General features: G+C 55.4%; 1 protein-coding gene across 2 annotated transcripts in view; it reads left to right on the forward strand.

Moving 5' to 3' along the window:
• The first annotated feature begins 2,379 nt into the window (after positions 1-2,379).
• The window catches only part of SMAD7 (SMAD family member 7), a 31,360-nt gene continuing 8,572 nt past the window's right edge, over positions 2,380-25,167 (forward strand). Inside the window, exons 1-3 of one of the 2 annotated variants that reach the window (XM_034995740.1) lie at positions 2,380-4,598; positions 5,943-5,996; positions 11,866-11,940. In XM_034995740.1, the coding sequence (XP_034851631.1) occupies positions 3,986-4,598; positions 5,943-5,996; positions 11,866-11,940 (742 nt within the window). In that variant the 5' untranslated portion in view covers positions 2,380-3,985. The remainder of the gene's footprint in view (positions 4,599-5,942; positions 5,997-11,865; positions 11,941-25,167) is intronic. The other variant, XM_034995742.1, reaches the window with a different exon arrangement.

Here is a 25,167-nt window from a genome sequence, read left to right on the forward strand (position 1 = left end):
TGGCCTCTCATCACAGAGTATTAGCACCATTGGCCAGATTTCTAAAAGAGTCCTCACATTCTCCATTTAGCCAAGATGCTTAATTAGAATGATGACATTTGATTTCTCTGTTTATTTATGTCTTCTTGTCACTTTGCAGCCTCGCCTAGCCTCTCTTGAAAAGCAAAGATCTTCTAGCGAGGCCCAGAGCAGTGAGAGGGAATGGGACCCTGAGAGGGCAGGAAACTGGCCCAGAAAACTTTTTAATCCCTGCCAGTTGAGGATCCCCACTGGTGCAAGTTATTTCACCAGTGAGGGCAGAGCCCCAGCCTGGAATCAGGTTTTCTGACTTCCGGTCTGGGATTCTTAATAAGCCTTTCTAAGGTGAGTATATTATACATTTCCCAGAAATCTTATTTCTGTCTCTTTTGTCTTTCCCACCTGTGATGATGGGATCACCCAGAGCCAAACCTCCCCTTCGACCATTTCCTCCTGGGCTTTCTTGGCTGCTGTCTTTGCAAGGTGCCTCTTTACAAAGCCTCCCCACTCCCAACACACACACACAGTCTCAATGCCATTTTCAATAGGCAATATTTTTATTTACAATAAAATTATGACCTTATACAATTGCAGCTATGTGGTCTTACAAAGTCAATGTTTAGAATGCCCGCTTCTGCCGGGCCCTACACACATTTCTGCTCTGTTGGGCACCCCGTGTCTTACTGTCGATAAGCTTCAGGGCTCCCTCGCCTGGAGATGATCGTGTAATCAATATTGCTGATTTTCTTTCACATTTTTACCTCCAAGGTGCTTTTGTTAGATTTGGGGGGAGTGATCCAAATGCCCCTTTGCGACGTCCTCCCTTGATTCCTAACTGTTTATTAAGCATGTACTGTTAAGTCATAGGCCTCTGAAGTTGCTGGAGGGGAGGGGGCTGTAAAGCTAAGATTCATCCGCCCCTTTTCCTTCTAAGAACATATAACTTAGCCGGGATAATGAAAATAGTACATTTCACCTTTTATAAAGATTCATCGTTCATCTCATCTCCATGAGTTTCATTATTGTCCTGATACCACAATTGTAAATGACTTTAAAATTTTTTTATTTCACTGAATAATTTGTGAGGTTGGATCACCATGCCAACGAGTGGCCTCGTCAATAGTGATGTGTATATATTTAAATCATTTCGTCTCTCCGGACCATCAGCTTTCACGAAATAAACGCATTTGGGTCCTGTGCCCTACCGAGGGCCTTACCCACTTCCTTGAAGTAACCTGCCAGCTGGGTCTGGCCTTCTCCCGAACCCGGGGTCAGGGGGATAAACTCTATGACCCTAAGCACCTTGAAGGCTACGGGGCCGAGAAGGGCGCAGAAACAGGCCGTGCATGCATATGCATGCCCTAGGCAGGTCTGCTCGGAAAGGTAACCTTCGCGCGCCGGGAGGCGGGGTGCCGGAGGTCTTCCGGGCTCGGGAGGAAACCTGCCGGCGGCGGGCCCGAGCGCCACCCCCCCCCCGCCCCCGCCCCTTCTCCCGCCAGGATGCTGCCCCTCGCAGCTCGTCAGCCGGCCAAATGCATTCCAGAGCTGTGCATAAGACACACTTCTCCAGGCAGTCCTAGAAACCCGAGCCCGGAGCGGGAGAGGGCGGGAGGGAGCGCGCGGCCGCCGCTGAGGTCACATTCGCGCCGCCTCCCCGCCCTCGGCGGCCCGGCTGTTCCCTCCAGCGCACACTTCCCAGGGCCTCGGTCCAGTCCGGTGTAAATGTCTTTTAAACGGAGACAGCGCTCTCCTCCCCCTTTCCTCCCGCGCGGCCAGGGGATCCGCCGCCAGGGCCTTTAAAACAAAACGAATGAATGAAGCGCTGCGGCGAGCGCCCGCGGGACAGCCACTGCGAAGCTCCCGGGGCTGGGTCTAAATCGGGCCACCGACCGGTTCGTTCCGCTCCAAAACCCGCCGGCAAAGCCCGCTCGGCGCTTTTGGGTCTTCCCGTTTCTCCTCCGATCTGCCAGGTCTCAGTCGATTCTGGGAGCTGCTCAGCTCCCCACCTTTACCCGCCTCCCCCTCCGAGTGGTCCCCCCTCTGCAGATCGGGGAGGGGGTGGCGGTGGCGGGGGGGCGGGGGGAGAAATAGCTTTTAGAAACCCGATCTGTTGTTTGCGAAACACAATCGCCTTTTTTTTTTTTAAAGCGACAGGGTGTCTAGACGGCCACGTGACGAGGCCGGAGCCGGGCGCGCCACTGCGCAGTGGAACCAGCAGAGCAGAGGGCCCGAGGGGGGGGGAGCGGGGGGCGGGGAGGAGGAGGAGGCGGTGGCGGCGGCGGCTGGGGGCGGGGGAGCGAAGGGGGTGGAAGGGGGAGGGAAGGGGGCGGGGGCGGGAGGCCTTGCGGGAGGCGGCGAGCCGCGGGCACACTCGCTCACTCGCTCGGCGCACGGAGCACCCTGTCCCCGAGCCGCGCCAGCCGAGCCAGCCGGGCGCCGTGCTCGGTCCGCTCGCCGCGCGGGAGAGAGCTGCCCGAGACAGAGCCAGCCCGCCGGCGCCGAACTGCCGAGCGTCCGGCCCGGGAGACCCTGAGTGCGGCGCGGCGAGCCCCCGGCGGCGGCAGAAGGACCCGAGCGCCAGGAGAGGGCGGACGGGGGACAAGGAGGCTCCCGGGCGCGACGAGGAGAGTCTCGGTGGAGGAGGCGGCGTGAGGACACCCGGGCCTCCTTTGCCGCCGCAGCCGGGTCGCGGCGAGCAGCTCCTGCGGGGCGTCCCGGCGGCCAGCCGCGGCCAGGGGAGGGGGCGCCGGCGGCCCCCGCATTAGTGAGCAGCTTGCGCCCAGGAGGGCGAGAGCGCGCGACCCGCCAGGGGCCCGCCGCTGCCGCCGCCGCCGCCGCGCCGCCCTCCCCCGCGCTGTCAGCCCCGCCGGGCGCAGCCGCCGCCGCAGCATCTTCTGCCCCTGCGCCCCCGCCAGCCCCGAGGAAGTCCGCGCCGAGGACCGGGGCCCCCGGGAGCGCAGGAGGAAAGACCAGACTCCCCTAAAACACCCAGATGCCGAGGATTGAAGCAGCCTAGCCAGAGCTTTCTGTGGATTAAAAAAATATACGATTTTTTTTTTCCTTGGCAGAAGAAAAGGAGAGGAAGACCAGCGGGGCTCTGCAAGGAAAAAAGGGGGATGTAACTCGTGGATACGTTTTTTTCCACCCCCCGAACGTCTTGTTCTACTTTGTAAACATTTTCTTTTTTTAAACCCCAGCTCCAGCCGGACACCCCCAGACCTCCGGGGGTGCGAGGAGGTGGTGGTTTTAATTTTGGGCTTTGCATATTTGGCTCTTAGATTTTTAAGAGCTGTCTTAACATCTCATGCGGGGTGAAGTCCACTCGGCCCCCTCCCCCGAGTCTTCGTGTGCACGGAATTCGAGGAGATCCGGTTACTAAGGATATAGAGGAAAAAAATAAATCGCGTGCCTGCTTTTTTTTTTTTTAATTGCCTGTTCTCCCCACCCCCAAATTAAGTTGCTTAGCAAGGGGGAAAGAGGCTTTTTCCTCCCTCCAGCAGCCCAGCCGAACGCCTTTCGTTTTTTGCCCCCGCGGATCTTCCATGTAGGAAGCCGAGGCTGGCGAGCCCGACACTCGGGAGCCGCTGCGGGGGGGCCTCATTTTTGGGAGGCGCCGACCGGGGCAGGCTTCGCCGCCCCCAGGGAAGCGGCGGCCGCGTTCCTCCGGGGTGCGCCGGGGCCCGAGAGCCGCGCACGGCGCGGGCCGCGCGGGGTGGGGCAGCCAGAGCGCAGGCCCCCGAGCCCCGGCGGGCGCCCCCGGGCCCCCGCGCGCGCCCCGGCCTCTGGGAGACTGGCGCATGCCACGGAGCGCCCCTCGGGCCGCCGCCGCTCCTGCCCGGGCCCCTGCTGCTGCTGCTGTCGCCTGCGCCTGCTGCCCCAACTCGGCGCCCGACTTCTTCATGGTGTGCGGAGGTCATGTTCGCTCCTTAGCCGGCAAACGACTTTTCTCCTCGCCTCCTCGCCCCGCATGTTCAGGACCAAACGATCTGCGCTCGTCCGGCGTCTCTGGAGGAGCCGTGCGCCCGGCGGCGAGGACGAGGAGGAGGGCGCGGGGGGAGGCGGAGGAGGCGGCGAGCTGCGGGGAGAGGGGGCGACGGACGGCCGGGCGCATGGGGCCGGTGGCGGCGGCTCGGGCAGGGCTGGCTGCTGCCTGGGCAAGGCGGTCCGAGGTGCCAAAGGTCACCACCATCCCCACCCCCCAGCCACGGGCGCCGGCGCGGCCGGGGGCGCCGAGGCGGATCTGAAGGCGCTCACGCACTCAGTGCTTAAGAAACTGAAGGAACGGCAGTTGGAGCTGCTGCTCCAGGCCGTGGAGTCCCGCGGCGGTACGCGCACCGCGTGCCTCCTGCTGCCCGGCCGCCTGGACTGCAGGCTGGGCCTGGGGGCGCCCGCCGGCTCGCAGCCCGCGCAGCCGCCCTCGTCCTACTCGCTCCCCCTCCTGCTGTGCAAAGTGTTCAGGTGGCCGGATCTCAGGCATTCCTCGGAAGTCAAGAGGCTGTGTTGCTGTGAATCTTACGGGAAGATCAACCCCGAGCTGGTGTGCTGCAACCCCCATCACCTTAGCCGACTCTGCGAACTAGGTAAGAAGTTGTTCCGCGCTCACCCCGTTCCTTTCCCTTCCCCTGGCGCTCCGGTGGTGGAAGAACCCCCTTCCCCTCCGGCCTGTGTGTGTGTGCGTGCGTGCGCGCGGGCGCGCGCAGCCACCTCGGGGAGGGGTGTACATCCCCTCCTGGGAAGAGACTTTGGGGACAAAAGTAGAGAAAGGACGCGGGGAAACTGCAAGGGCATTCCCTGGGGGTTCCCTTCCAGGTCTTTCTCCTTTGCTGCCCCTAGGTGGGCACACACTCCACAGGCACACGCTCCACAGACACGCAGTTCAAAATGAGTTGCCTTCATTTCCATAGCAGCTAGGGGGTGCGGAGAGAAGTGGGGTCACGCCTACCCGTGCACCCGGAAAAGCGTTGAGGTGTGTGGCCGAGTTGGATTCGGTCCAAGCTCGCCAAGGAAGGTTGGGAGAAGCGAGTCGTAGAGGCTGGAAGTGTCTGTGCCTTCAGTAAATAAGGAGAGTCACGTCGGGATACTCCCTGGCCGCGCAGCCCTGGGGTCTTGGGGCAAAGAGGGGTAGGATGGGAGGCCCAACTGGGTATCTCCTCTCAAGTCCGCCAGCCAGGATGGAAAAGAGCCAGTGGTCAGAAGTCGGGTGTCCCCAGCTTCTTCCTTTCTTCCAGTACAGTAAAGCACAGACTTGACTCCAGGATGGTCTGTCCCCAGTTCCTCCGAGCCTTGGTCGCCCCTTACCGCGCCGGGGCCTGGGCTTCGCTTCTGAGACCCCAGCCTCTCTCGCTCGATCTTGTCTCAGCCTCCTCCCCCGCTTCCCGTTCCTCCACGTCTCCGTGCGCGGCGGGGGATGTGTCTCGGGCTCCCGCAGATCCAAGTTCACCAGCGCACTTGGGGCGCGTCTCCCCGGTGGGCTGGTAAAGGGGATCCCCGAGTTTCTGCGCGGGTGCGCGGCGGCGGGGGGGGCGGGGCGTGCGGGTGAATTGCGCCCCCGGCGGGCGGGGGCGGTGGGAGCGGGCTCTGAAGGGTCGGGGGACAGGGAGGGGGCTTTGTCACTCCCCGCCCCGTGAACTGGGAAGTGCGCGGCCCGGGCCGAGCCGGTGCTTTCCAGCGGGGCCGGCGGAGCGCGGCGGCGGCGGCGGCGGCGGCTGCAGACGTGGAGGAGCGGAGCGGCGAGGCTGGCGCCAGGCGGCCTCTTTTGTTTATCTGACAGCTAAATATCAAGGCAATCACCGCCTCGCGGCCCTGCCTCCAACCCCCACAGCTAAGACAAACAGTTGGGCTAAAAGAATGCCTCTGTTATCATAAGTTTCTATCTCTCTTTCTCATGGCTCGGCCTTTATTTTCTCTTACTTTTTTAATTCCAGAGTCTCCCCCTCCTCCTTACTCCAGATACCCGATGGATTTTCTCAAACCAACTGGTGAGTAGATGGTTTTAAAAATATCCTTCCTATCTTAAGTTAGAAACGGAGCCTCTAGAACGCGGATTTTTAGGTCGAGGCAGCGGCTTTGGGGAGGCGCTGGGCTTGCCCCGAGGTGATTCTGGGCTTCCTCTGTTGGAAGTTTGGTGGATTTTTCTGTTTTTGTTGTGGCTGGAGAGGGAGGTGTGTGTGTGCGTGCGTGCGTGCGTGCGGCTCGCTCTCTCCAGATTTTCTTTTTTGCAGAGGTGTTCCTAGATGATCTTTACGTTTTGTTCCTTTTTTTTTTATTAATGTATTTTCACTCTCACCAGAGTTGGCTCAGCTTTAACACGTGGAATTTGATCCACGCAGAGTGTCTCGAGCGCCAAATAGGACAGGTTGATGGGAAAATGCAGAGACTTTGTGCCAGCGAGTCAGTGAGACGAATGGATAATTCGATGAGAGGGAAGACAGTTTCAAAGGTGCAGAGAAGGCTTTGGTTGGAAGTAAGAGGTTAGAAAATTTAAGAAGTCAAGGCGATGGAAGCAGAGGACACCTGCAAGTCACTTCGGCCCTGGGTTTTCTCAGAATTCTTGGTAGGGACTACACAAGTTTTTAGCATAGCTCTGCCTGCCTGTTGCTTTGTCACTGGGTGGCGTGGAGCCAGAGTAAAAGCCCATTTGAGACTGGTACCAGCCCCGTTGCGGTCCTCTGCTTTCACCTGCTGGCTGGCAGGGCAGGGGCTCACCCAATGGAGCACGCAGGGCCAGGGGGCAGCAGGGCAGCGAAACTGGGGCTTGGGAGTGCCAACCCCGATGGGCCCCGGTGCCCTAGAGAGCCCCTTCTTCCACAGTGGGGGCAGGGGGGAGGATTCACCAGCTGAAAAGTACCGATTGTAACTTCCGGCCTTCAGGCCCACCTACTGGTACCTGAAGAATGCAAACCCTTGTGACATTTTTGTTTTGCCAAGGTTCTGGGCGCAGGAGACGTGAAGGGTTGGGCCCCATTTCTCTCTCGGAATTCCACAAGTCCTTCCGCCTCATGAGTTTTGGCTGTTGGGCCTTTCCCCCCACTAATTAAAAGTTTTGCTGGGGCGTTGTCATAAATTAAATACTTTAATGAACGGTGTAACCGAAGCCCGCGCTGGGCAGCCAGCCCTCCCGGGACTCCACCGCTCCCTGAAGTCGGGAGGCGTTGCTGTCTGCCTGGTGCCTGTCTAATAAGTGCCTGCAAAGCATGTGATATTTTGCTTTCGATTTACAAAACACCAGATAAATGGTCATTAATGAGGAGATAACCGGCTCTCTGTATTTGTTAACAAACGTTAACTGAAGTCACAACGCTGTTTTCTCAAAGAATGTAGCTTGACTGGGCTTTGACATCAAGACCCAGGGTTCTTTCATGAGGTTCGTCCTACAAGGGGCCATCTCTGCCCTGTTCTGGTTTTAACTTCTGTATCCTTCCCATCTGGAGGGGTTCCTTAACCGAGAGAAAGACCAGTCGACTACCTTGGCCCCAGGAGTCAAGATTGCTGGGGGGGGGGGTCAATAAATGCTCCCAGAAACCTCTTAAAAAAAGGGAGGGCCACGCTGTCTTGGGTCTCCTGCCGAGACACCAGGATAAATCCGTTCACGGGATGCCCGCAGTCCTTCTGCTGGGCCAGGACCTCATTTTCAGTGAGTGGTGTGATAGATTTATTCATTAGCAAGTGTTGACATTAGGTAGCAAAATGTGTGTAAACAGAGAAGCCACAAAGACAGGAATGTGCCATTTCCACGGGGGGAGAAAAGTTTTCCAGATCAGCCAATAGGAAGTGATTAACCTGCCAATCGGAAACTCAAACAGCTGGTTACTCACCCAAAACGTTTTGTTTAAAACAAAACAAAAGAAAGAAGAGGAATGTAAAAAGGCCCTGTTGTGTAGGGACAGGAGGTGGTAACAGGCGGAGTCCCCCCATGGAAGAACTGTCCTCACACCCTGGCGGCTAGCCAGGTCTGGGTATGGTGGGGCTGGGGACAGGGCAGGGGCTGGGGCTTTGAGGTTACACACACAGGTGGGATGCTGCCCCAGGTTTTCGTCTTCACCTTCCATATGGAAGGGGAGTACTGGGCTGGGGAATTGAGATCAGCTGCTTGTGTTCTTAAGCGTCTGAGCCCTAGGCTGGATTTTTGGTCTTGGGTAACTAGGTGAGAACCAGTCGCAAGGTTTTACAGTGGACAACTGTTAAAATCTTAACCAGTCGCACAACTCAGGGAATCCCTTCTGGGAAGTCTCCAGCTCTGGAAGAGGTGGTGGGAAGGGACCTGGGGCCTGGTACCTCTGCAGCCTTTGGAGGAACTCCGGGGCTTAAAGCTGGGAGCTCTCATTTTGCTGTGGTTCAAGCCATCTCGCGGTAGCCTCTGGTAGGGCCTGAGCTTTGTAGACCTGGGTGCTGGCTGGTCCCAAACCAGCAGGAACTTCCAGGAAAGAGTTAGACATAACTGAACCTAGGGGCAGGGTGGCAGCTGGGACTTGGGGCTATTGGAAGTCAAGAAGACTCCCTTCCCTCCCACAAGGGATAAGGACATGCTATTTCAAAGTAGAAGTCGGTGTATGGATACTGAGGGGACTGCTCTGTGGGCTCTGCTCCCTGCGTCCTCTGTATCTGATGGTGTAGACGGCTTGAATGGCTGGCGGTGGGAGGGGTGTTGCTGGAGACACTACTTGAGTAGGCTGGGGACCCAGGTGATCAGTACCCATTTGGTGGATCAAGCCTCCGAAGCGTAGTTGAGAAGTCTGAGATCTAGCCCTGTTTTTACCTCTTAACTCACGCCTCTTAACTTTTCTGAACCTCTTTAAGTCCAGATGATCAAAGAGTTAAAAGAGTTAGATGATTCATTCATTTGCTCATTAATTGGTTCGTTCATTCATTCTACGGGCCTGATGATGTGCCTGCCTAAAAATGTGAATGATTCCAATGCGGTGGATTGTGCTGTACCCAGGGTTCGTCTGAGTTGTGGTTGGGGCCAGAGCTGGGACATTGAGGGTAAGGCTGTGGTTGGGGGAGCGGGGATGGGGTTCCTCTGGCCCTGGTGCCACTTAAGAAGCTCAGAACTAAGTTGTCAGAACATCCAGGCTCTCCTGGAACCATTTCTTTCTTGGTAAGAGAAGTGGGATCCCCAGCTCCCTCACCTTGTACCCCCTCTGAACAGCTCATTCCTTGGCTGGTCCCCAGGTTTGTGTCTTTGAAGGACTGTTTTCCTTCCAGAGAACCCAGCACTTACTGGGCGCTTGGTAATGTTTAACGATGGATGAGAGCCAGGAATGGCCTAGAACTTCTGTGTGTGTGCAGCCTGGGCTCTGGAGAGCCAATGACACAAGGCGGAGGCTGAGATGCTAACTTTGGAGGTCTAGCTCGCTGGAGCTTTTTAGTGCATGAGGGATGGAGGTGTGGCCTCTTTGACCTTTACGAGCCTGGTGGTAGCTGGAGGCCAGTCTGGATGCTGGGACTGTCTGGGCCTGACTATGGACTGGGGATGCCTGGGGAGGGAGAGCTGTGGGATGGGCGAGATGAGCACCGAACTCTTGGGCATGGCCCAGCTCACTGGGCGGCCCCTTGGGCTGTCAGTGACGCCTCAGTTTGCCCAGGTGCGGGTCGAACAGGTATATTTTGCTACTTCACAGGGGTGGTAGGGAGGCCTAATTAATGTTTGTAAATCCCTCCTGAGATCAAAGGCTCTGCAGAAGGGCAGAGCACCATTTCATAAAAACGCTTGTGGTTGCCGATGAGGAGCTGGCTTACCTTTGATCTGAGCCGGGCTGAATGTGGTCCCAGCTCTGCCCCGAGATGCTGGGTCCTTCCTTTGACACACACACACACTTCGCCCCTGGGATTCAGCCAGCTGAAGCTGGAGGAAGGCGGGGGGCCGTGGCCGTGGATCAGTCATCATGTTTAACGTGGGGGTGTCTTCCGCTTGTGGGTAGGTAAAGCCTATCTCTAGAACATGGTGAAGGCCATCAAAGTAGTTTAGAAAGTGCAGGGTCTACACCAGTTAACAAGCGACTCCATTTCCTGCTCCCCCTATTGTTTTGCATTTGATTAAGTGTATCCTGTAAAACTGTATATTCCTGTTAGGAATTACACTTTACCCTGATAAAATGAGATTACACACAGTCTTTTCTCTCTCCCCGGCCACCGCTGCCGCCCCTGCGCTCCCCCCTCCCCCGGTGAGAATTCTTGAAAAGTTGTTCTTCCAGCCTGAGAGAGAATGCCAGGGAATGTGGGGAAGGGGGGCGGTCCCTGGGATTAGTAGCTGGAGGAACCGGTGGCAGAAACCCAGAGGCGGTTTTGGGGTCCCGTGTAGGCCATGCTCAGCCCCCCACCTCTTTTGGCGGGGGGGGGGGGGTAGATGGAGACTTGCCTCTGGGCTGCCCGTGCATTTGAGTTCCTATCTGCCAGTGTGGCCAAGTGGATCGAGTGGGAAACTGGTAGGACCCCAGGGACGTCCTGCTGGTGACCTGGGGTGCTTGGGGGGCTGGAATTGCACCATCTGACCTAGTGTGCTGGGGCGGAGCCGGGAAGCCCCTTTCCCAAGCCCGGCCTTTCTCTATGGCTCTGGAAGTTTGGCATTGGCGACAGTGCATGACGGAGCTTAAGGGTCTTGTGTGTTTTTGTTTCATGGGACTAATTAGTTGTGGTTCGGAGGCATTATTTTTTGGTTTGGTTGCTTGGAGGGAGGTTGTCGAGTCTATTTTTCAGCCCGAATGGTCATTATCCTCGTTAACATTTAGGTCACCATTCTGAGCACCTGAGGGTGACAGAGATGTTGAAGAGAAGCTTCTAGTCTAGCTAGGGCAGACGGGATCTGAAGGTACGACATCAGCGAAGACCGCAGAAGGGAACTCCAAGTGCTGGGTGCCAGAAAGATTTTATGGGAACCGAGGGCAGGGAGCCTTGCAGGTCTGGGGCTGCCCGGGAAGGTTTCCAGAGATGAGGAGTTTGGACCAGGCCTGGAAGGAGGGAGAACATTTCCCCTCCGGCTGGGAGCCTTCATGAGAATGTTCTCTCTGTCCTGATCTGGTGGTGGCTTTACGCAGGTGTGGTACACGAGTAGGATTCACCGGGTTGTTCTTGAGATTTGTACGCTTTGCCATACTTCTTGTACGTCAATTAAAAAGGAAAAAGCAGGGGTGCCTGGGTGGCTCAGTCGGTTAAGTGTCTGCCTTGGGCTCAGGTCATGATCCCGGGGTCCTGGGATGGAGCCCCACTTTGGGCTCCCTGCTCAGCGGTGGGGGCGGGGGGAAGCCTGCTTCTCCATCTGCCCCTCCCCACACTCGTGTTCCCACTCTCTCTCAGATAAGATCTAAAAAAAAAAAAAAAAGGAAAAAGAAGGCCCTTCATTCAGCCCAAGGGAAGTCTTGAGAAGTCCTAAAGGAACTGGGAAGTCTGTCTTTCACAAGATGAGGGAGAGACTGGTCTATGGGAGTGGCAGAGAGGCCACGGGATCTGAGCAAGGAGGCTTCACCCTTGATCTTCTCTGGGATGGTTGGTAGGCAGACAGTAACGGGGTTGAGAAAAGAACCCAGGCGTCCTTTGACCTTGGGAACTACCTGGTTTCCTCAATGGGGGATTTGCAATAAAAGAAATTCCAGCCAGTCTGTGATCAAGCCTGACTTGACTAATGATTAACTGGCTGCCCAGAGCCCAGACGGGTGACAAGGTGCTGTGGTCTGTCTTATGATGGGCAGCAAAGCCTGAGCAGACCATTAATAATGAGCATCGCGGCGGGAGTCAGCTGTTTGGAATGTGTGGTTTCTCTTTAATGCTGTTTAGAATGTGCTTAAAAATTACTCTTGGTGTTTTTATTTATTTGTGTATTTATTTATTTCTCTCTCCTTTTCAAATCCACAGCAGACTGTCCAGATGCTGTGCCTTCCTCCGCTGAAACAGGGGGAACGAATTATCTGGCCCCTGGGGGGCTTTCAGGTGAGACATTTTCTCTTCTTTTCCTGGCAATTTCAAGACCTCTTGAAATGACTGGACACTGGAGGAATGGGGGTGGCCTTCTGCCGCCCCAGCTGGTCTGGGATTAATTCTCACTTTTATGTGCTTAAACTGGATGCATCCGTGGCGACTCAGGCCCCTGAGCTGGTCATTCTGCGGTCCCCTACACATCAGGACGCTGGGCCTGCTCCGTGGATGAGGAAGTGGGGGCCAGCTGCGGACTGGCGGGGTGCTGTTTCCTGGTTATTGTGAAAGTAGCTACTGGCTCGAGGGGCTTGCAGTTGCAGACTTGGGTGTCCATTAGTTGATGGGTTTAAACACTTTTTTGCACTTGTCCTTAGTGCATCGAGTGCCTTGAAGGGGATGGATCCACCTTTTGGGAACTTGAAAGCAGATCCCAAGTGTAGGGTGGGAATTCTGCATAGACGTCCTTGATGCTTCTTTGCAAGTTTTCCTTCCCAGGCTAGCTTAGTGCATTGTTGGGGCACGGGAGCCACAGAATGGAGGCACTGCAGACCCTAGACACTTCGTAGGGCTACCCCGGAGGGAAGGTTTTCTTCCTCAGGGCCGATGTGTGTGCTTGAGGGCCTGGAATACCAGTGCTGGAGGGTTATGGGATTAAGGGAGGGGCGTTGGGGAGCCCGAGCATCACTGTCCCTGAGGGGCAGGAGAAGAGAGTCATAAACTTGGAGAAACTCATTAGCAATATAAGTGGGAAACATTTTCCTCTTTCTTAGAAGACATCGATTTCCACCTGATTTTCCCACCCCGGTATGGCTGTCACTAGATTTTCTGAGAGCTGGCTAAAGCAGGAGGCAAAGTAGACTGGAGGAGGGTGGTGGGGGAGAAATTCCACAGAGTTGTGTGCATTTGTTGTTTCTTGCTTGGGGACATTGGCATAGGATCATGGCAGCTCGGCTGGAAGCAGTAAAATTTGTCTCCAGCGGGGACTGCGAGGTACCCTCTTCTGTGAGGTGACCTCTGATGCCTCCAAGCCACGGTCATGCTCAGCTCATCCCGGTCAGCCCCTCCCAGGCTCTCCTCCAGGAACTGAGCTTGCCGAGGACGCCTTTAGGAAGACCCTTGTTTGTTTTTATTTCAGTACAATATATACTCCTACTGTTGTCTGCGACGGGAGGGTATTGTTTACACAAAGCTCCTAATGAGGAGTGAGCAGGAAGCGGAGGGGGCCCAGAGAGGGGCGGGGGCTTCGGGTGTGAGGACGGGGCTGGACCACAGCGGTGGAGAACTTGTGAACTGCGTCTTTTCTGCTTTCTAAGGCTGAGAAAGTTCCTGAAAGAAAGAAGGCCAAGAAGAGGAGAGGGTCTGGGCAAAAGAACACACTCAGGATGTTGTTAGATGGGTTTATTTTTTAAATCCTGAATGTGTAGGGAGGAGCCCCAGCCCCTTCGAACCACATGAAATAAGCAAGGGAAGTGGTAGCTTTTGAAAGGGGGGGGCTTTTCGGAAGGGTTGTCTTACTGATAACATCTTGTCTGTCTCCTCTGCTGGGGGAAGTGACAACACCAGGCCGAGCATCTCCTCCCTTGGCCTGAGAGCCAAACGGCAGCATGCCCCAGGCAGCCCCATGGGAGATGGGTGGGCGCTTGACTTTGCTTTCCCGAAGCTCCCCCAGTCCTAGAAAGAAACGGGGAGGGGGGTGTGTCTGTATAAAACAATGATTAACCGCTCCCCCGCCATCCCTACCCTCTAAGGTAATTGTAACCATTTAGATTACTACGGAGCTGCCAGGGAGGAGTGGTTGTGTCTGAAGGGATCGAATGGTTTAACAAAACTGCAAAAGGAAAAAGACCAGGGGCCTCCACATGAAAGAGCATTTGTTTTGAATTTTAGCTCTTAATTTACTAATTCCCAAGGCTTCAAAGTTTGAGCTCTTTCTTCTTTCTGTTCAGAGTTGGAGCAGTTTATTAATAATGTGCTGTGGGGGGAAATTGAAGAAACTTGATTTCTGGGTTGGTGCCCAGTGGTTTGGGGGTGTCCGGAGAGGGGAGGTGATGGGCACGGAGAAAGCCCGGGGCTACACCCTTTGGAGCGAGAGTGCCCCCTAAAAAGACAATTTAATGGCCCCGGTCCAGGACGAGGGTTTTGCAAATGGAGCGAGCCCAAACCTCCTCCTTCCCAAGTTGATCTTTCCATGGGGGGAGGGGAGGTGGCCTGGGTGTGTCTGTCTTGGAGGATGAGGCTGGTGGGGGCTGTGGTGGCAGCCTGGCTGAATGGGGCAGGGCCTGTGGCCGAGTGGGACGAGGCTGCCCAGGGGAAAGGGTTAGCAGAGGCCAGAGGGTGGGAGCCTGCTTCAGGAAGGGGGGGCAAGTGGGCATCAAGGTGGGGAGCGGTGAAAGCGCCCACAAGGATCTGCCCCCCCCTTGGAATAACCTCTCTCAGTGTCTCTTTCACAGGCCCTGTGTGCTGTTTTCCTTCCTGTCCTGCCCTGGCTGAGAGCGGGCTTAATGAATGGGGCTCAGTTTAGGGTGGGAGGGAGGTCGGGAGCGGGAGCCAGGGCTTGATTCTCTTGGCAAGGGAAGAAGGGAAAGAGAAAACAGCCAAATGTGAAAATGTGGTGCCTCGGAGGTGGGGGTGGGGGTGTGCTCAAAGGCATTCCCCTCCTGAACTGCCGGGGTGACTCCGAGGCTGGCCCTTCCCTCTCCTGCAGGGAAGGGGAGCGGGTGGGTGGGAGCCCTGGGAGTAGGCCCGCTGGCTGCATTTGAAATCCAGCCTTGCAGCTTGGGTCTGGCCGGGGAGGCGGTGGGCCCGGGCCTTCGGGACTTGCAGAGAAACATACCCCACCCCTGCAAGTTTCCTCAGTCTGGGAAAACGGCACATTTTTAGAAGGCTGGGACTTGCTTCCAGGAGATTGTACTTTCATTTCTGACAGCCGGCTCTCTGAGACAGATGGATGGCTTGGTGGGCATGGTTTTGTGTGCGTGCGCGCGTGTGCGCTGCAGACGTACAGATAGACGGTCCCGTGCCCAGACGCATGAGCAGGCAGGGGCCCCCAGGCAAGGTGTGGGATAGGCCTGGGTTCCTCGATGCCCACCTGGGCTAGGTGGACGGTGGGGCAGCTTTCCCACGAGGATATGCGCTTCGGGGGGTGGGGGCGTGTTTGTGGATGGGTTCCGGACTCTGGTTTGGCAGCTCCGAGTTCAGCTGTGTGTGTGCAGTGCCTTTTGAAAGGCATGCACCTCCAGAGTAGGCCCTTGCTCCTCGAGCATGTCCTGGCCCGGGAAGACCCACCCTGGAGAGGTCTGATGCGGAGGGGAAGCTTCCAGGTTCGCCTGGGTGGTGGAAGCGGGAGCGTCTCGCTCGCAGAGCTTTCACCTTATCGCTGGTAATCAAAAGCACGGGCTAGAAGCTGCCATCTTTGCAGCCTCCATCTGGAGTTCCTGGTGGGGCTTTCATTTAGTTCATCTGCTGGCCTGGTTTGGGTGGGTTGGAGGAACACCGTCTTCTCTCGCCTGCGAGTTCTGGGTCCTCCTCCCTGTACATATTAATGTCTGGAGCTGCCCGTACGTCCCTCCCTGGGTTGGGGCAGGGATTGGAGGCCAGCAGTTTGTAGTTTATTTATAAACTTCAAGAGAGATGCCACCATGGAATTCAAGGAAGGAGTGGGGGGCAGGGGTGACGTAGATACCGATGTGTCTTGAGGGGTTGGGAGGGCAGTTGAGGGAGCCCCAACTCTTGGCTGTGCAGTCATGCTTGCTGGAGAGACACTGTTTCATCAGTCCAAGGGAGGGTCTTAAGAACCATGTATACCTTCCGGTTCCCACTTCTGGGTGATGGGCAGTGTCCTTAGGTCAGCGTGCACTCCTGGGACTTGTCTCTTCCTTCTCTTTGGTCCTTGCTGGCATCTATGATAGCTACGGAGAAAGAAGTCCTCAAAATTACCTCTATAATCTGGAAATGTGCTCTGGTTCAGTCCATGGTCAACTTAGGCTCAAACCAAGTAGCTTAGGAAAGCTTGCTCCATCTTGTTTTTAAGCAAAGTTCATCAGCTCCATGTGAACAATTACTTACTGTCTGGCTTGGAATGGTGATGGCACACTGGGAATAACTGGACCTGGGTGCCTGTTGCTGTGTTTTTCAGATCTCCTTCCTGTGCCTGGGAACAAACAGCTTGTGGTTTCACTGAGGTCTCTGATGCCAGGGGTGGTGGTGGTGGTGGTGGTGGTGGAGGAGGAGGAGGAGGAGGAGGAGGAAGAGGATTGAGCTCACCCGAGCGGCCAAGAGCACGGGCTTTGGGGGGAGTCAGATGCAGCAGCGCATGTGACCATGAGTGAGCTCCTTACCTACCCACTCCCTTACCCCCCAGATGCAGACAGTCTGGATCTCTGGGGACCCAGCCCACAGCTCCCTAAATGCCAGTGTAATGACTCGGGGCCTGGGCCAGCTCACCTGGTGCACACCCACTCCCCCGTGAAGACCAGTCCTGTACGGCCGCTCAGGCTTATGCAATGCTCGAGGCCATGCTCTCAGCCCTGGATGAGGGCTCACTCATGAAATCCCCTTTGTCCTGGAAAGAATGAGGTAGTCAGGCAGGGGTTAAGTGCAGGGAGACAGCACTTAAAGCTCTCTGGAGCAAATCTGGGCTGCTCTCCTGGCCAGACTAGATGGGCTTCTGTCTCCTGCATCCTGTCACTGAGGCAGAACAGGGCCTCCTAGCCAAGGGGTAGGGGGCCAGGTGAGGGCCCGTTTCGAGGGTCGCTTCTGGCTACAGTCTAGCACATTAAATCTCACTGCCCCCCTTGGACCTTTCCTTAGCAGAGCCTGGCTGTAGATGGGTGGACTTTAGACCTGTGGGGCCTCTCTGGCAAGCTCCGAGCCAATAGGACAGTGGAAAGGGAAGAAGTGCCATCAAGTTCGGCTTCCTTTGCATCTTTATTGTTGCTGTTACTGTCCCCAAATCCTGCTCTTGGCCAGTGCGTCCTGATCCGCCGTGCTGATGCTGTCCACTGGGCTTGGAACCCGTGGTGGCAACTTCAGAGCAGGTGGGGGGAGGCGAGGCCTAGGGTGGTGGTCCCAGACTTGCCTGCACGTTAGAGACCCTGGGATCTTGTGAATCAGAGTGTGTGGGTGGGGGCCCGGCATCAGTATTTTGTGAAGCTCCCCAGGTGATCGCAAGTGTGCTGACAAGTTGAGGAACCCCTGGTGGGAGGGGCAGAGGGGTCTGTGTTCCTGCGGGGACTGTCATCCGGTGGCTTCTCTTGGTGGCCGCGAACATGTCCTGTGATTCTGTGGCAGGTGTCCTGTGATTCTGTGTATTCTCTCTAGGGAAGAATTTGAGGATCTCGCTGAATGAACAACCTCTTGTCAAATGAGATTTTTGCTTGATTGACTTTGCGCCTTCTTCCAGTTAATTTTGCTGTTGTTAATGACACCGTAAAAATGACCTGCAAGACAGAGTTTCCTTTTGGGGTGATAACAGTGTTCTGGAACCACGTACGAACTGGTGATGGTTACATAGCTGTGTGAGTGCACTCAATGTCACCAATGGTAAATTTTATGTTCTGGGTATTTTACCACAATTTTTAAAAGGTCGTGACCTGTGGTAGCTTTTAAATGTGTGCAGAAATTCGGATAATCAAGGACAGTGATTCCAGAGAATAAAAATGGAGAGACTTGTGTTAGGTGCCTGGGAGCTACGGTTTGACAGACACTCGTTCCCAAAGCACCTCTGAGGTCTCCTGGGTTGGGGGGCTCCCTTTGATGGGCCGGGAGCCGGTCTTCTCTGATGCTTCACTCCCTGAAGAAGTGGGGAGAAGCAGGCACTTCTCCGTGTTGATTTTTTTTTTTTGTTTTGACCTTCCCTTTTCCATGTGGGTTGCAGAAATGAGAGGCAGGAAAGTTCCCTGTGGTTCTTTCCAAGCCTGACCTTTCTGCAGGGGAAGTGAGTGCACTTGTTCACTGTCTGCCCCAGATACTTCTTTCCCCCCAGGTCATGGCCAGCTGGGGATTGGAAACCAAGCATGATGCAGGGGCTGTCCCCCAAAGCCTGGGGCCCCCCCCGCCCCCTGCCCCTTCTTGGTGATCCAGACCCCTCCCCTGGCTCTCATGCCAGGGTCCCTGGTCTGGGTGACATCCCTGCTTGAGGTTATAGGGCTGCAGAGGGAGGCGGGTGACTTGCCTGGGAGCCCTCCCTTTGCTGGAGCCTCGTGGAAGGTTACTGTACGACGCGGCCACTGGGAGGTCACCACTGGTCCTACCATCTTCCTCGCTCGGGATTGAATGGCTAGCCCAGAGTCTGGCCGGGTGCCTACTGTCACAGAGAGGCTTCCTCTCTGGGCTATTTTCAGCGGGAAGATATTATTAACTGCTGAGACACAGTTCTCAATTTAGTGGCTATAACACACCAAGAAAGCAGCATTGACTTTGTCAGTGACGGTTCTACCCAAACACACTGGGCTCCCCCCGGCCCCTTCATGTCTCCCCATGGGGTGTCCTTGGGCATCTGGGATGGGGAAGCTGCGATCTGGAATTCTGTCTGCCACACAGAGATGAGAACCTTTTTAATGAAGCCAGTTCTTTAAAGGTGTAGAACATGATAATGTTTATATTCTTTTTTTTTTTTTTAAAGATTTTATTTATTTATTTGACAGAGACAGAGACAGCGAGAGCAGGAACACAAGCAGGGGGAGTGGGAGAGGGAGAAGCAGGCTTCCTGCTGAGCCGGGAGCCCGATGTGGGACTCGATCCCAGGACCCTGGGATCATGACCTGAGCCGAAGGCAGTCGCTTAACCAACTGAGCCACCCAGGCGCCCGATAATGTTTATATTCTGGGGAGATTTTGTGCTGGGAGTGGGGCACTGGATGGAAAAAGAAACTTTCTGTGGAGTTGAGGACAGTTGTTTAAAACAGAATGATAACTTTCACCTTGTAAGCGAACAGGAAATATTGGGATAAGACAGGAAATTGCATCATTCCTCTTATAAGAACTCCAGAAAAAAGTTGTTCGCGAAAGGTAGTGGCACAGAGGAGGCCAGCCCTGGGGGTTTTTTTGTTGTTGTTTCTTTGGGTTTTCTCCCTCCTTCTTCCCTTCCACTCCCACGAGAACTTTTAGGCCCTTTTCTTTAAGAAAGGGGCTGTTTGAGAACTTTGTTATTTTTATTATTTAAAAAAATATTTGACCAGAAGGGTCACCTTCAGTTGAAATGTTAACTGCAGCCTTATTTCCTGGTTCACTAAAGAATCTTTCATGACTTTTTCAGCTTCCTTCCCCAAATGGTGAGGCCAAGCAGCTCTTGGCTGGAAGTGGATTTTGGTTTGGCTGCTCGAGGTCCTCGACACTGAGCCCCACCCAGTGTCATTAGCTCAGTTTTAACTTGCAAAAGAAAAAAAAACTCTTTATTTTTTTGGTCGGGGGTAGTAGGTAAGAATTTGCTCATGCCCGTAGCTTTCCACCCCAACCTTGCCTTCCCCTAACGTGGGTGCCTGGCATGGCGCAGGTGGGGAGTTGAGGCTGCCTTGATTTTTCCGGCCACAGAGCCCAGTCCCGTGTCCACCCCCACAACCCCCAGGAATTCCTTACTTTCTGAGACTATGTTTCTGGGGCACTAGTGAGGAGTGGAGGGGAAACAGGCTTCAGAGCTCCCCTGGTACAGCTGTGCTCTGCCCTGGGGGACGGGGGTGATGGGGCCCACCGGTCACCCAGAAGCTTCCCCCAGAAAGAGGGCTTGCCCACGCTCCCACAGGCCCATGCGGTGTCAGAAGTAGGTGGTATATTGTCCTGGGTGTAAAAACACTGTTTCCATTTACTCATCTCTGGGTTTCTGAGCCCCCCCCCCCCCCCCCGATGATGTCATTGTTCTGATGACATGGGCCAGTGCCCCAACCCGTGCTGCTAAGGAGCCCCCTTTAGGATGGAGACCAGAAAGAGATTTGTATGTGGCTTGCTTGCTCCCCACCCACTCCTGCCCCCCCACCCCAGCTTTTTTTCCTTAGCGTACATTGTTTTGTTTTCATAACACAACAAGAGCCCTGGGGTGTGTAAGAGCATTGTTGAACACTCGGTGAGCGTAACTTGTCCAAACAGAGCAGGACGCCAAGGCAGAATGCTGTGGGCAGGTGGTGTGCCCACAGAGGTTGCCGGGCCGGCGCCTGGCTTGGAAACACCTCTCTGGATCTGCCGCAGCTGGCTGGAAAGTAGGTGAGGACAGGGGCTTCTCTCTTCCCGCCCCCTCCCCCCCTTCTCCCCCTCCCCCAGCGCTGGGAGGGGGCCTGGGCCTTTCTGGCTGACCCCTGGCTGGAAGGCATGCTGCCCTCCCAGCTAGGTTCACTCGTACCTCCCTCTGGCAGGTGTAAAGCTGGGTGGGCCAACTGCTTTGGGAGAAGCCAGCATGTCTCTGGTTCATTCATTTAGTGATGATTTATTGAGCACCTACTATGTGCCAGGCTCTGCAAGGTGTGGACGATGCCGTTTTGGGGCCCCTGGTAGAAAGGTAGTGGTTTGTCTGGAGGTGTTTTTGGGTCAGTGAGGTAGAGGGCTCTTGAACGGGATTTGGCTCTGTCTGGAGTACAGACGGAGGGCGGCTTCTCGGGCAGTTTCTACAGGACAGAAGGAGCCAGGGCCCTGGGGCTCGGAGCCGGGCCATGGGGTGAGGTGTTGTAAGACATGGCAGAGGTGCAGGGATGGGCCCCTGGGGTGATTGTCTGAGCACGCAGGGTAGGCAGAGCCTTTCTGTCATCGGCTTTTGCCTTGGTTGTGTGGTCTGTTGAGAGTTGAGATAAAACAAAGCTTGTGGATAAACAGAGGTCTGTCTCCTCCGGCTCCAGCCCCACCCCTCCATCCTCCCCTTGATTGTTACGATAACAGCAGTAACGTTAGGAGGTACAGTTATAATCCAGACCCCGGTAGTACCTGGGTGCGCAGTGTGGAGGGAAGGTGACCAGCCATGCACTGGCTCCTTTGTGGGACCACAGCCCCAGGTGGGGGCGGGGGAGGTCAGCACAGACACAGATGTCTGGAAAGATAGTTACAACGTTTTGACAGCCACAGCGCAGGGGGGCAATCTTTAAAGCCCTGGAGCTTGACTTTCCTTTTAGAACTCTGGTGGGCTTGATTCTCACGAAGACCATTTGGGGATGCAACTTGGCTTTTTAATTTTAAATCTGCCGGTCAGGCCCGTTTTTCTGAGGTGCCGGTGCCGTGCGGGAGGTCCCGGCCCACCGCGGTGGTTTTGTGCGAGGTGATCTAACAGGCAGTGACCAAAGCCTGTTCATTTCCACGCTCACCCCGCCCGACGGAGGGCTCCGCTCGTGGAGGCCACTCATTTCATTGATCTTCTCGCTCTGCTGTGGAACCCCACCGGCCAGAACAATCCGAGAGCTGGCTTGGCGTGGGGTTTGATCCAGGGCAGAAAAGGAAAGAACTGATCTCCACTCCAGTTTCATCTTGTCAGGCTGGGAGTTTCTGTCAGCAGACAGCTTAGTTTACTGGCCAGGGACTGTGAGTGCCTCTCGGGGTTGTTCATTTCAGAATCGCCTTTTTACTTTGAACTTGGGATGGCTGCTCAACAGGAACAGAAACAATATGACGCCAAGCTAGGACGGTGCTCTCTGTGGACGCACCTTTCCGTGTTTGCCACTCAGAGGTCACATAGCTGCCCCCGCCACCCTGTCCCTCCAGCTTCCACTCTTCCAGGCCCCTAATGAAGTTGGAAGTGTCTCTTTCCCCAGTAGGCGAAGTGAACTGCGGAGGCGGGGAAGGGTCTAGAAAAGCTTCTAGAAAAGGTGCTCGGGGACCTTGCCTGCCCCAGGGCACCCTCTTAGCCAGCACGGCCCTTCCCCCTCATTAATCAGTAACCCAGAGCGAAAAGAACTAGTTGAGTCTTCCTGTGAACTGGGTGCACAGTACAGCTCTTAAAAATAGATGGGCCCGGTCTCCAGCTCAGTGGGGTCACAATGAAGACCCTGCTGGGGGATGTTTCCTGGGGGAAGAGGTCAGGGGTGGGGGGCATGCAAAGATTTAGAAGTGAGTCTTCCCAACCCCCAACTCCTGGTCTCCCGAGTCCCGGGAGGGGGCCTGGAGAATGACAGTGGGAGGGAGAGCGCCCCCCAGGTGTCTGTCCCTAGGGGCTGAAGGTGGGGCTTTTGGCCTTCCAGTCCGCAGGGCCTCACCTGTCCTGGGCCTCAGTTTCCTCATCTGCAAAATAAGCGGTTGGACCTGGTCTCTCCCAAGTTGTCTTGCAGAATCTTGCAAGGCATCCTGTGATCCGTGTGGTCTTTGGTTCTTGGATTTGAGGGCGGGTGGGAATGAGACCCCCTGTTGCTGAGGTGGTGGGTAGTTAATGGCCTCCTGCATTCTCGAATAAAAAGATTATAGTTCTTCCGCATTTCTTGGCTTGCAAACCCTCCCAAGAATGAAAGTTGAGGAATCTGTCCCCATAAAAATGCATTATGCATACCAAAGTTTGCATACATTTCCAGGGGGCCTTTATGCTTGTGATGGGGGGAAGCCCACCGGTGAATCTCCTGTACTTAAGGCGTCCAGGTTAATGGGGAGCATCGGAAAGCATTAGGAGAGGTGGGGCCTTCTCTTCTGTTTTCAGGTCTTTTTCTTTTTCCTTTCTCCCTTTCCCTCCTTTCTTTTTGGCCAAAATATAGCCCACATTTCCCATCATGACTGTTTTGAAGTGCACAGCTCAGGGGCATGAGTCCATCAGCTCGCCAGGCAGCCACCCCCACCGTCCTCCAGGACCTCTTCTCTTTCCTAAACTGAAACTCTTGTCCCCTCGAAACCCTAACCCCCCAGCCGACCCCCCACCCTGGGCAGCCACCATTCTCCTTCTGTCTCTGCATTTGACTGTGTTAGGTACCGCAATGGAGTGCAGTCATCCCGCATGTGACCTTCTGTGGCTGGCTGATTTCACTCCACAGAATGTCCTCAAGGTTCGTCCTCCTCCTAGCCCGCGCCAGAATGTCCTTCCTTTTTTAGTGTGTGTGTCTCTACATCTTTATTCATTCATCCTTCAGTGGACACACTTGGGTTGCTTCCACTTTATGGCTGTTGTGAAAAATGTGAACATGCTTGCAAATAATCTCAAGACTCTACTGGATACATTTCTGGGTCATGTGGCAACCTTAGGTTTAGTTTCTGCAGCAGCATCCTCGGGCAGCGCCATCTTGGCGTGTGTGTCCCTGGACCCATGGTGTGGGGTGGGGGAGTTAGACTGGCCATCATGCTCCTGGATGCAACTGGGTGGGTTTGAGGGGGAGCCCTGGCTCAGGGGGTGGGGGTGCCGAGTCTGACCGGGGGCGGGGGGAGGCGGTGGGGGGTGGCCTGGCCCTCCCTACTCTAAGCCAGATTGGAACCCCAATTTATGTGATGCCTGCAGCCCTCTAAAAGGTGGGGGCACATAGCACTGAGCAGCTGGTGATTTACGGTGGTCTCCGGGGGCCTTCCGATGGCAGTCCAGGGTGGGGGAGGCTTCATTCCTCTTTTCACGGGGCGGGCCCCCGGGCCTGGGAGGCCCTGGGTGCTTTGGGGGTGAAAGGCCTGGGGTGGCTGAACAGTGAGTGTGTCAAAGCCAGAGAGATTAGATTACAGAGGTAGACAGAAGTAATGATTAACTTTTCCAGTCTGCACACTGTCTCCAGTCTGTCGTACTGTTGTTTTTCCCTGTGAGTACAGTGCGGGCCTGGCCTGGCCAGGCCCTGGTGTTGGGTTGTAAAGAAACAGGAGGAATGACGGCTCTGGGAGCGAGCAGGGGGGCGGGGAGCCAGGAGCTGGCCAGAGAGGGAGGCTTTTCCATCAGATCCTGCATTGGAATTTATTGGCCGGAATGCAGTAAATGTTCAAAATGCCATCCCATCCAACAGTTTTCATAATTGTTATGGAACAAGGGGAGCTGGGGGAGGGGAGGGATGAAAAGGACTTTTGTTTCTCCCTGTGTTTTTCCACGTCTTCGACGGTTTTCCTACCCTCTAGAAAAGCTGGAGCTGTGTGGGGGGATGGGAGGGGCAGGGCAGGGCCCGTGTCTGGGTCCTTTAATACTGGACTGCCTTTCGGGGCACTGGAGGTCAGTGTGCACGAGGCTTTATTAAAAGGAGGCCCCCCTGCAAAAGCAGCTCACTGCAGAGCCCCCAGACCTGCAGAACCAGGCGAGAACTGTTCTGTACCTCTGGGGGTCGTGTCCTATAAAACAATTGACGTATGCATCCATTTTCATTAAGATTCTTACTGAGTTTGAACATTTAGTCCACATACTTACAAGGGGTCAGCACAGAGAAGAAAATGAGGGACCTTTTGGTGGTTTAAGAGATGATTCTTTGGTTGGATTCATGGGTGCATTCCTACTTGGGAATCCACATGTGGAAGTTGAGGGGAGGTGTCTGTGGTCTTTCCAGGAGGGAGGTGGGGGGGGGTAAGCCTGGAGATTTGACTTGGACATCTTCCTGTTGGGTGATGGCCCCACCTCTTGTTGTGTCTTCCTGGGAGTGGCCAGGGTCCTACCAGTGGGCAGGCAGGTGCGCAGATACATGTCATGCAGGTCTGGGGGGCTGTCTGTGTGCAGGTATGTGAATGCCCTTTCTGAAGAGAGCTGCTGAGTTATTTGGGGGCGGGTAACGGTGGGAACTTTATGGTGCACGTTGGAGGGGAAGAGTCTTGAGCTTCAAACTTGAAATGATGAGGCTGGGTGCACACTAACAACAGCCAGAGAGGCCCATTTACTGTAAATATTATGAATGGAGTTGGCCGGGCTGGGAGTCCCCACCCTTCCTCTGAGTCCTCTCAGAGCCCGGCAGAGCTGGCCTCCTCAGAAGGCAGGCAGCCGGGTACACGCTATAATTTGCATGGCTGAGGGCTGGGGCACAGGAAGCCGTGTCAGCCCGGCTGGCGAGACAGACGGGAGCTCTTGATTTGTGTGGCTTCCCTCCCCTGCCCGGCACTGCCCTCGATTATATTCTCTGCTGGCCAAATACTGCTCTTAGAAGGGTCCCCCGGGTCGGGGGCTGTTGCCTTGGACATTTGAGGGACTTGGGAGACGGGTGGGGCCCGTTTGGGGAGCGGGAAGGGGGGGAGTCCATTTTAGCTTTAGTAACTGATTACTCATCATAATTTGTAAGGCGCAGTCACGAATCAGTCTCCTAGACCAGCAGGATCTGCCAAATCGGTGAGCTCAAGAGAGCTCGCAGGAGGAGGGTGGTGATGGGCGAGAAACTTGAGGGTGCCAGGCCTGGGTGGACATTGGAAGCGT

The sequence above is a fragment of the Mirounga leonina genome, unplaced genomic scaffold (genome assembly GCF_011800145.1).
Source record: "Mirounga leonina isolate KUSES-001 unplaced genomic scaffold, KU_Mleo_1.0 Mir_93, whole genome shotgun sequence".
NCBI lineage: Eukaryota > Metazoa > Chordata > Mammalia > Carnivora > Phocidae > Mirounga > Mirounga leonina.